Source organism: Atta colombica, unplaced genomic scaffold (genome assembly GCF_001594045.1).
Source record: "Atta colombica isolate Treedump-2 unplaced genomic scaffold, Acol1.0 scaffold110, whole genome shotgun sequence".
In the NCBI taxonomy this organism is placed as follows: Eukaryota; Metazoa; Arthropoda; class Insecta; order Hymenoptera; family Formicidae; genus Atta; species Atta colombica.
In genome coordinates, this window is record NW_017259196.1 from 1044787 (window position 1) to 1056537 (window position 11751).

Consider the following 11751-nt stretch of genomic DNA (forward strand, 5'->3'; position numbering starts at 1 on the left):
GGTCGACGACCTGCAGTTCGCGTATGAAATCTAGCCATTTAAAACGTGCAATTACTTAATAAAGCTGTTAAACGACACACAAAGTATGAGATAATTAGCAATGCAAGAACACTCAGTAGTAACGCAGAGCTCGGCAAATAAAACGGCATTGGCTATTGGAACGGATGATTCAAGAACGCCTGTATTTTTTATCTCATTGTATATATATATATATATATATAAAACAAGATTCTGTGTTTCCCGTTTTATGTATTTTTGTTTGAATATAGATTTTAAATCAAAGATCAAATAATTCCACTATCAATTTTCATTATTTTTAAAATTGTTTTTCTTTGAGATTACATGTCGCTTTTCTAATTAACGTCATTCGTGAGCGACATGAATATTTATAATCGATTATGAAATCGTATCACTATCTTTTTTGTGAGTACACGAGTGCTTTCCATATGCTTTGCTTGGCTATTTTTCGTTAGTTTGTTGACAGAATCGTTTCCTTGCCCACCATACGGCGGCCAGAGCGGCTGCTAAAAAACCTATACCAGCGACGATTCCCATAGAAATTGCTCTGTTGCGACGATAAGCGGGTACCTCCAGACTGACTCGCTCGCTGGTTGCAACATCATCCATAAGTGACATTCCTGCCACTTCGAAAGTATAAAAACTTTCTTCCTCCAAAGTTTTCACTGAAATATCAATCAAAGAGTATATTCAGTACTATTATCGCTCATTAAGCGGCTAGATTTAATGTGATTGGTTGAATTTAGAAATAAGAATCAATCACATTTGACAGTTATCTAGTCGCTTTGTGAGCGATTGTAGTACTGAATGCATTCATAAATGTCAATTGTCATTATTAACTTAAGTGTAATTGATAATTCTTACGCAAGAATGAAGAGTCATTCACCTAGATAATAAGTGTCTGTCGTTTCTGCTCTGCCATATAAATGTTCAGATGGTCCTCTATACCATCTCACAGTGTAAAGTCTAACTAGATTCTTGCCTAGATCGGGTGGTTCCCAAGTGACTAAGTAACCCTCAACTGTTGCTTGAACTCTCACGTTGCGCGGCGGTCCCATGATCTCAGTGTCTGCAACAATCGTGTCACAGCCTTGAAACATTCGATTGAATTATCAAATCATACTCGAGATACATGAGACCATCAAAAGAAATCTCATATATTTTACATATACAGGGTGTCTCTATGAGATTACCTTTTGTGAATAGGTAGAGTGGACTAAACTAAACCGAAAAGTTCTTATTATTTTGCAACTTTTTTCGTAATAGTTAACGAGATATTAATTTCTGCAAGCGAATACGCACTTATTCAACGATTTTTGGAAATTAATATTTCGTTAACCAGTGCAAAAATTGCAAAACAGTAACTTTTTGACTCAATTTAATCCGCTCTACGAGAGGTGATCTCACAGATCTGGAACAACCTTTACATAAACTTTGTTATTAAGTTTCTTTTACCTTGCTGGCTGCGATATTCCGATGCCGAGTTCTCATCGATAGAACCTAGAAATAGAAATTTGTTTATTTCACGTATCGTGCTTAAACCTAATCGAGATGACAATTAATCTTACTTGGCTGAGTGAATATTCGAAGTGCCTTGCTAAACATTCCATCGCCGTGTTTATCCTGACTCAATACCATGAACTCATATTCTCGTCCTGAATTGAGATTATTGACCGTTGCTTCTGTAATTTTTCTCGAAAGAATTTTCATGGTTCTCCATTCCGACGTATCCGTGGGTCTGTACCTACGTAAAAAAAGTAAGTTTCACATTACTTGTGAAAAGGATGCTTCGTTGTTATTATCGAAGTATCATAAATAATTAAATATATATAATAGTTATTGAAATTGATCAAGTAATGTGTAAACACAAATGAGAAAGAAAAATGGCAATTTTTGGTTAAAATACGTCTTGGTGCTTAGTACTATTCATGTATAAATACAAATACAATTATTAATATTATGTGCCTTCCAACAAGTGACACAGTGCGACACATGTCATTGATGATCATGTCATTTTTGTTTAATATTCGCAAACAACAAGGATGTAATGATTATGTCACACCATCTCATTTGTGTCGCTTATTAGAAGGCTTTATAGACTGTGACCGATTCGGTTTGGCGAACTTGAAATATAAAAACATGACTGAAATACATAATAATCTCACACAATTAAATTAATTGTTTGTTGATTTAATAATAATCCTGATCCATTAAAAAAAATTGTTAATAACTAACATACCTTAATGGTCGAATTGGGAGATGCCTGCATAGAATTTTGGAGATCAGTAAGTCTATTCTATAACTTTTCATTGGCAATTTTATTAGTTAGAGATGTCGTTGCGCAGATATTTTATATGATGAAAAATGCGCAACGACAGTATAATGTTAAACAGTATAATGATACTAAAAAAACTGTTATTACAAGTTATAGAATAGGCTTACTGCTCATGTAATTCATTATGATAGTAACGATATCGTTATATTTCGTTGCGCAGTTCTTTTACCATATACAAAGTCTGCGCAACGACAATATAACATTATCGTTACTGTCATAATGAGTTGACAAGAGCTGGATTCGATTGAGGTAATATTTTTTGCAATAAATTTTTTATAGGTGTTTTTAAGATGTTAGTCAACATTATTGGATAAATATAAATTAACACTTATTAGTTCTACAGACTGTATATTGAATCGGCATACACTCTGTAGAACTGACAATTGCATTCTATGTTGATGAATATTACTAAACACCAAAATCTGTTTCAACCGGAAATAACATTCCTCCGTTTTATTTATGTTTAACTATACTTGTAAGATACATTACCATATTGAATATTCCATTTTGGGTCTGACGTAACCAGGTATCCATGTCAAAGTGACAGCATTCTTGCTACTATTAGCACTCAAATTATATGGCGCTCTAGGTGGTACATTTAGCACCATTAATTCAGTATCCGCGACAACCGTTGCAGCCTCGTTGCTAGCTGCACATTGATATAATCCTCGATCATGTTCCTGAATCCTTTCTATTGTCAGATTACCGCCTATTACGATGGTTCTCTCAAGCGATAAAGGCGCTCCATCCTTTCGAAAAAAGTTCATTTAATTACTAATTAATTAAATTTATTATATGATTAATTGATTGATACATAAAACATCAGAAGACACGGTACTTTATACCACATGATGGTTGGTCGATGTGAGTCGTCTCCATCTCTGGCATCGCAAGGAATTTCTAAGGTCTCGCCCAGCTTTCGCATGTATAGATGTTGCGGTGTTACCGTAAACATTGGTGGCCTTTGAACTATCTGTAATAACAAAATTGAATATTTCGAACTATCAGGTTTGATTTTGAAAACATTGATCAATTCGTAATAATTGTACTGCTAATCGATTTTTGTATTCTTCAATTGTAAATCACGTAGACAAATAGTGCTTTATCAAAAAGAAGTGTTTATATCATTCTAAAAATTGTGTGATTTACAATTGAAGAATGAAAGAGCAATTAATATTTGTCGCGGACTGGTTAACGTTAAAACGCGAATCGATTTCTTTTTTCTTTTTTTACATCGCTTCCTACATCAAAGAACCATAATGGATGTTTACCACAGTAATTAAGGGGCTGGGCCCTTCGGTGCCTAGTTCATTGTAAGGGGTGCAACTGTAACTTCCCGAGTGCGTCTCATCCACTTTACTAAAATAGAGAGATCCGTTCCTCCTATAGAAGACCCCTTGCACGTTGTAAGGATCAAAGAGAAATCCATCTTTCTCCCAACGGAGATTCGTTAGGGGTGGATTCGCCCTGAAGTGGCAGTCCAAGAGGGCTGGTTTTCCATAGGGAAGGTAGACTTCTCGCGGTGCATAGATCACTTTTGCCTTATCTAAATGATAGGATTGATTATTAATTGATTAGAAATGAAAATTTAACGGATATTTAGCGGCTACGTCACTGTGCTTACATTGTACATTGAGAAAGGCTGATGCGCTTTGCTGATCTCCAGTTTCTCCAGTCACCATGCAGGTATATTCCCCAAGATCGCCCATGGCAGCTGATTTTATAGTCAATGTTCCATTAGTATCAATAGAAGCTCTTCTTCTGAGATCCTGTTATAATAATAAATTTCGTAAAAATTTTATATAATACATTTTAAAAATTTGTCAATAAATTTCGATAATATATTATGAAATCAGTGATTCAATAACCTGTATTTCCGGGATCGGTATTCCTTCTCGAAACCAATTTACGGTTGTACCTTCTCCCTTCGCGACACATTCGAACATGATTATGTCGCCTTCCATGGCAGTTTTATTGACAGGTGGTATCACAAGTAGAGTCTCACCTGCAACAGTTGTCGGAAATGGCGACACACCTAGGTTAAACGATTTAACGAGTCTGTCCAGATTCAGGTTAGTAAGCGGCAGCGGGTTATAGTATATTTTTAAAAATTAATTTTTGTATAGTGATATTATGGCGCGAGGCAACCAATTAGTCATTTGTATTTCTTGATTCATTGCATTTTGCAGTGCGTTAAGGCAAATTTATTAGCATCTGTATGTTACCGCTACTGTATGTAACGATACCGCATAAGCTTGATATTATCGCATAAGCTTAATATATACACATGACATTTTTGTATTCAGTGTAAATTAAATGTATAAATTTGTCTCGAGGTATTGTCTCGATTTGTAGAAATTATATAATGTTTGGTTTATGATGTAACTTTGAATTTATTTCAAGGATAGCTGATTTCCATGATAATTAAGATAAATAAGTTGTTATTTGAATATTTTATTATCAATTTTCTTTTATATCAAGTAATAAAGTTCGAAAAAGTAAAACAGAATTCCATCAGAATTAATGAATACAATTCCTTTAATTGATATAATCAACAGATTTAAGTTTAGATGATACATGATATGTACAATTTTTATTTAATTCCAATTTAAATCTTTTATCAAAATTTTCATAAATAATTTAACCTATATTTTATTTTTTATTAATTATAATAATTATAATTAAAATAATTCAAAGAATTATTTTATTTGAATATTGCCAACGTGCAATAAACACTACGAAGTCAAGTGAGAAAGAAGAAACAAGTAATCCTTTCGAAATAGGCTCCCTGCCTTTAGAGTCGTAAACGTCGGAGATGCTTAAATGAATGATTAAATTTGAAGACTTACATCCTACTTGCCAAAAAATTAGAGCGCGAATTTCAAGCTTGATTAACTTGTACATCGGGTTGACCTAGTTTAATATTCAATTTTAGTTAGTCGCTGTCAAAGTCTGTTAAAACATTCCGTTTTGCATTCTTGATAGAGCACGGAAAAAAAATTAATTGAATGATACAGCAAACCTATAACTGCACGAATTCAATATCTGTAACTAAGAAGATTTGGTTTAACAAATCGCTAATGTTTTATTCAGCTATTAGTTTTGCTATCAATTTTGTTACTTTAACATAAAAAATTAACTTAACATAGAAAATTAATTGTCTATATATTACGACTGTAAATTTGCTGAATCAATGAAATTTTCAGCTGTTTTTTTTCCGTGAACTTATTACTATCATAATAATTTGCATATATTACTTTAATAATATCAATTAATTATTTACATACTTATTATACATGCTAATAGTTGCATCTTATACTCTAGGAAAAATTATGCTAATTAGATAAAATTATATTAATTATGATAATTAATTGTGATAATTAATTCAGCATCAATAAATTCTTTCTGTTGTTTTATTTTTCCTGCAATCTTTAACTACATGCAAATAGAAGAATTGTAAGAGATCGTCAGCTTACCGTCAATGGCGAGATGAAACCACGTGCCATTGTTTCTTGAATTCGGTGTTCGATTCGGGAAGATTACCCTGCATTCGTACCAGCCTTGGTCGCTTTCACGAATATTCGTAAGGTTTATGCTACCCTGGCCATACCCGCGGTGACCGGCATCGTCCAATAAATGTATGCGGCCCTTGTAACTGTTGTCCACCGTGACGTGTCCATCATACCAAGAGAACACTGTACCGGTCTGAAAAAGTTAGAATCAATGAATTATATTTAAACCTGTTTTCGATATTGATAATGTTTTCAACCATAGCGGGTTTAATCCTATCTGGGTTGGATTAATGATTGTATGCTGTGGTAGAGCATGTGTGTGACGTTTTTCATTAATTTAATCCCAGATTGGTTCAAATCTATTACGATCGAAAACGCTATAAAATTTATATTTTCGTAAATTACACGAACACTCATAAATGATGTCATTAGGAAACAACATTACTTCATTCTCAAAGAATATCCGACTGTCTGAGCGACTGATTTTTACATATGACGGACGTAGGCGAACCTACGTCTTGAGAAAATTATATCGCGTAACTTGATAGTGGCTGCAGGCAATGTTAATTGGGTCATCCTTTCGCGGAATGAAAGACTCACGCGATTCAACGAAGAGCTTTAATATTAAATTTCGGGTTTTATTTACGCAAGGTTGCGTACTAATGACAAGCACAGAGAAATGACCGAGGACACGTTGTATCGCTCACGACATCTTAATTAATCTGTCGGTCAGTAACACCCACATTCATTAACGACGAAAATCCTCGAAAAGAGGATACGTCTCGTCTATGGGGGCGGGAATGGCGTTAATCGCTTCTAATCATCTGACAATGCATTAACAGTGACCCACTGGTAGGTCCCCTCATGTCGCAGACTGAACGTGACTAAATATAATATAGCCTTGTGTCCCATACTCCAATTACCACGACTAACAGACGAAGAGGGAAGGAGCACCTGTTTTGCATACGCATCAGAGTCCAATCAGAGTTGAGTTCCACTTGATTCTGCGATAGCCACGTGCAATTTGTTTCCGTCATATAGTCACGTCGAATGGCGACATCCGCGAGTACATATCACATTTGGACAAATTTATCTCTTTATCACTTTACTCGTATTATATCAGAATATTATTATCAGTATTATCAATATCTCTTCTTTTAAACGATTTCTTCGATATTGTATGAATTGTTAAATGTCTACCGCTATTCTCTTTTAATTGGCCGAAGCTATTCTTTTAATTCTAATATGCGAAGTTATCTTACGATTTCTTTATATCACGATGCTTGATATCATCTCTTGCGTATTATATATCTCTTTGAAATCGAGAAGATGTAGAAATCCATATCCAGTTAGATTGTCATGTAGATGGAGTATCGGATATATTTTTGAAGAAATCGAATAATCCACCCTACCTTGAATGTTTTTCTTTTGAGTCTCTGCCGGAAGACGACGGAGTACGCGCAAGCACGTCCGTGCGAATTAGCCGACTAACAACTTGCTTTAACGCTCTTTAATCGTCAATCAGTCAATCGTACGTCGTCGTGTTACCATTATTACATGCGGTATCTCATTATATACGTACATTATTAAAGTGGAACGCGTCGCCTCGATGTCTATACGAAATAAGTTTCCTTTTCAAAAAGACTTATTTATAAGTTTTCCTTTTTAAAAAGAGTCGTTACATTTTTCATACAATCTTTTTTAAAAAAATTGAATTTTTTTTTCATTTTTTTACATTCTCGGATAAAATCTATTTTCCTATAGTTCGTGTATCAGAAATCATATTGGATGTTGCGTGTATATACACTTTTATTATTATTTAATAAATACTTGCATAATAAATACGTGCACATTTGGTCCAAGGTAAAATCCAAGGCACGGGTGAATATAATTTCGATCATCCAACGTGTACTATTTTATTACAATTTTCAGTGGCACTTATAGCACGAATTTATATAGTTTCTATTGGATTATACTGCAATTTGTAAACTTGATAATTATTGACGTTACGTCGGTAATATAAAAGAAAGGCAAGAAAACAAGAATTTTATGATTAAAATATTTCTGCTGAATTGGCATACCTATTATCTATTACATAAGTGAAAGGTTACGAGGTCCTAGTTATACTTACATCGCGATTCCATTGAAGAATATATGGAATCGGCGTCTCGTGCGGGAAGTCAAGATCGCAATTAAACACCGCGTACTCTCCTACTCCGGCAGTATAATAATTCGGTTCTTTGTCCTCTTCCAGCATCAAGCTGTAGCTGCAGACTGAAAAAAACAAGCAATATGAAATTGCATATCGAAAAATCGAGACTGATTTTTATTGATCTACGCATTCCAGCGGTGTAACATTGTAGATAAATGCCTGTGAGAAGACGTCGCGTGTAAAGTGATATTACACATTGGGACTAATTTCCGGAGAGATTGCGTAATTTTCCGCCGGATTATGCGTGACGATCGAGCGCGTTAACAAAATGATACGTTGTTGTTATCTATTCCCCCCCCCCCCCCCCCGCCATATAAACAGGGTTGACAGCGACCAATTGTAACTACTCGAGTAAATAAAGTTTTTTCAGTAGTTAATCTCTCGGCTGCAATCTCGAATTAACTTGCCTTTGCCTCGTATTAAATGCCAATTAACGAATTGTGCTGTCTGTCGTTACAGCTTAAAATTCTCAGTTCACGTCTCGTACAGTAATGTCCGTACACAAAATTAAAATTGTTTTTTCTTGTATTTTTATTTGTTATAAAAATGTCACTTGTTATTTTAATCAAAGAAATGATTTCTTCAAAATATGCGATAAACTTATAGCTCTCCGAAATTGTTTACCTTCATAGCAGAGTAAGACCGCCAACAGCTTGTAAAATTTCGCGGCGCGACTCATTGCGACTTCTTGTCTAGATCTTCCGATCTATCTCACGTTTTTCACTTTATTTATTTATATTACGTCAACGGACGTGAGAACGCACTGGCGGAAACGCGATGGGTCACACACACTCCGCGACAACGATACCGGCACATCTATCATCACTTGCATTCATCAGCCGCCTTCGATTTCAATCGGCACGCGTCACTCTCACGCCATAAATATACGTTTCAATCATCCTTTCCTCCGTTTCCTGAATCGGCACCAAGATAACTTGAATCTTCCCACTGAATTTTGTACGCGTTTTCCTGAAATACTTATTTGAATTTTTTATCTCAGCATTCAGGACTTCTCTTCAGTGAACGTTGGTTCTATTGTTTAAGCATCGGCTCGATTATCGTGCCTTGGTTTACGGCTTCCCAGGCTTATCCAGAATATCGTCGAGTTCATTGACATTGGAGAGCACGTTCGCAAATATCCTGCGCCGTGTCGAACGACGTTTCAATTTGACACGAGACGAGGCTGGCTCACCGTAGACAACACTTGCTCCGGAGGCAACACTAGATACAGTAATCGCACCGTACCCGTTCAATCCGAGCGGATACGAAGAGCCAGGAGTAACGAGCATCGAGAGGGGGCTGCGAGGGTGGATGGACCGATGACGATGACGATGCGGGAGGGAGATGAGAGATCATCGCGATTCTACGTTTACGGTGCGTATGCTCTGGTTTGCGTCGCATGCAGGCGAACTTCAACACACCCATGGCGATACGAATGAACGGCATTGCACAAAACGTGACCTATATATCATACGTGATTAATTTAGTCCCACAAAAGAAGAAAAAAACATTTGAAATAGTGAATCACAGAGTACAATTGCCGTGCCCCTGGTACTTCCTCAAACGAGCGTGTTGTCCGATGTGGAATCAGTATTTACGTTCTAATTTTAGTTTTTATTGTAGTTTGTATTCTAAAGAACCGAAAAGAAAACATACAATGGTATGTACAATTTTTACAGGTATCCCAGTGTTTTATTTATGATAAAAAAAGTAGGAAAGAATAGCAAGCAATTTTTGTTTGTGATAAATAAGTATCTTTATGTCATGGTCAAATACGAGAATAAATGAATTATTTAGCACATAATGCTAAAGTTGTTAAAGATAAACGTGAGGGATATGATCAAGTGACATTTAGATTTGTTCGTCAGAGTATATTTTTGATCTATAATCCTTGGTGTTGTTGTTAAAGCATGTGAAAAGGGTTCATTCTTACAACGGGAACGGAAGAATTAAACTGCATTCAATTTATCTTCGGTCGCCGACTCATGCTCTTTCATCGCTGTTCTTTCTTGTTCAAAGCTGATTCGAGAGGATTGAGCCCGGTGTGGGGCAGCAAGTAGAGATTAAAAGTTCACTACACCCGGTTGAATATACGAATCCTTGATCTCTTTAAATGATGATGTTTGCGATGGCTGTAGATACGATTTACACAGGTCACATTTTAGATTGAAAAATAGTATAATTATTTATTTATGAGATAATAAGTATAGATTCCTACTTTGAAACATATTATTGATTTCGTTTTAATAAATAATAATATATGAAGAATATATATATAATCAATAAAGGAAAGATGCCAAGAGAGCCGACACAGTTGTATTTGTGTAATCTAAATATAATATATATGTGTGTTAATCACCAATTACAGACATTTCGATCATAGATCCTCCTCAGTGTATAAGCAACAAATATGGAAATTAAATTAAAATTGGAATTAAATTAATACATTGTAAAGAAAGATAAGGATACAATCATTGAATCATCGTTAGACTACAAATTTTATTATCGTCTGTCGTATTTAGCTAGATACTCCAATCAGAATTTCATAATTTAACTAAAATCGAATTAATATTTGAAATTTTTAAAATGCTTTATATAGATGAGTTAAAATTAATTAAATAAGTTAAAAACTTATATTACACTCAATATATCAGCGATCTGTTATAACACAATGTGATTATCTATATCTTGAGAGCTATATCTTGAGAGATATTGTGAGAGGACGTTTCATATTCGCAGTATTTATATGTACAAAATGTTAGATAAGAATAAATATCAACATAAAAATCGATAAATCTTTAATTTATAAAATAAGGAAACATCATTTTCCCTTCTAATTCATGATTTAACGGATCCGTATCATTTCAATCAACAATTCGGTATCATTTTGCAAATTAAGTCCATTTTTTTGTTTTTCGAATAGCTTCAGAAATTAATCTTTTATTGAATACTTGTTCTTCGTCTAAAATTTTGATATTGTTTAAAATCGTGATTGTACTCAATTCTATGCTCTGCGATTACTGAATGCTGTATGGTATTTCTATTTATGTGATTATGATGTTCATTAATGCTCGTTTTAATAATCATTTCGTTTATTGCATAAGATGCATCAATTTTGACTTTGTAGACCATTGATTTTGTTTGTCACTATTACATTAGAATGTAATAGTGAAGGTAATTCATCCTTTTGTGTTCTTATAAAGGAACTTCATTTACATTAAATCCTATGTATATAGGGTCACACGCTCTCAAGACATAGATATAATCGCATTATAATGGACTATCGTTATGCTAAGTACAATGTAAGTTTTTTAACTAATTTAATTAATTTTAACTCATCGACTATGCAAAGCATTTTAAAAATTTCAAATATTAACTCGAGTTTAGTTAAATTACAAAATTTGAGTATCCAGTTAAATATAATAGAAGGAGAAGATAATGAAGTTTTTAATTTTGGACAATAATTTAACGATAATTCAATAATTCCGCCTATCTTTTTTTACAACGTATTAACTTTACAACGTATTAACGTAAAACGTCTGTAATTGATGATTGACACATATATGTTATATTTAGATTACACAACTGTGTCGGCTCTCATTGGCATTATCTTTCCTTTATTGATTTCTTTGGAGTTCTTTTCAATTTTAATTGTTCTATATATATATATATAT

At 34.3% G+C, this 11751-nt stretch overlaps 1 protein-coding gene across 2 annotated transcripts; it reads right to left on the reverse strand.

Annotated features, from left to right (window-relative positions):
- Positions 1-341: 341 nt before the first annotated feature.
- LOC108693848 (protein borderless) lies at positions 342-9297 on the reverse strand. 2 transcript variants are annotated; one of them, XM_018203007.1, is made up of 12 exons: positions 8702-9297; positions 7997-8139; positions 5830-6058; positions 4222-4358; positions 3978-4122; positions 3625-3899; positions 3192-3326; positions 2843-3102; positions 1587-1762; positions 1474-1518; positions 905-1087; positions 342-683 (listed from the first exon to the last, which is right to left on the reverse strand). In XM_018203007.1, exons 1-12 carry the CDS (start codon positions 8754-8756, stop codon positions 460-462), a joined length of 2007 nt encoding a protein of 668 aa, XP_018058496.1. In that variant the 5' UTR covers positions 8757-9297; the 3' UTR covers positions 342-459. The 2 variants fall into 2 exon arrangements, with proteins under 2 accessions (XP_018058496.1, XP_018058495.1); XM_018203006.1 differs by having other exon boundaries at positions 4222-4388.
- Between the last annotated feature and the right edge of the window lie 2454 nt (positions 9298-11751).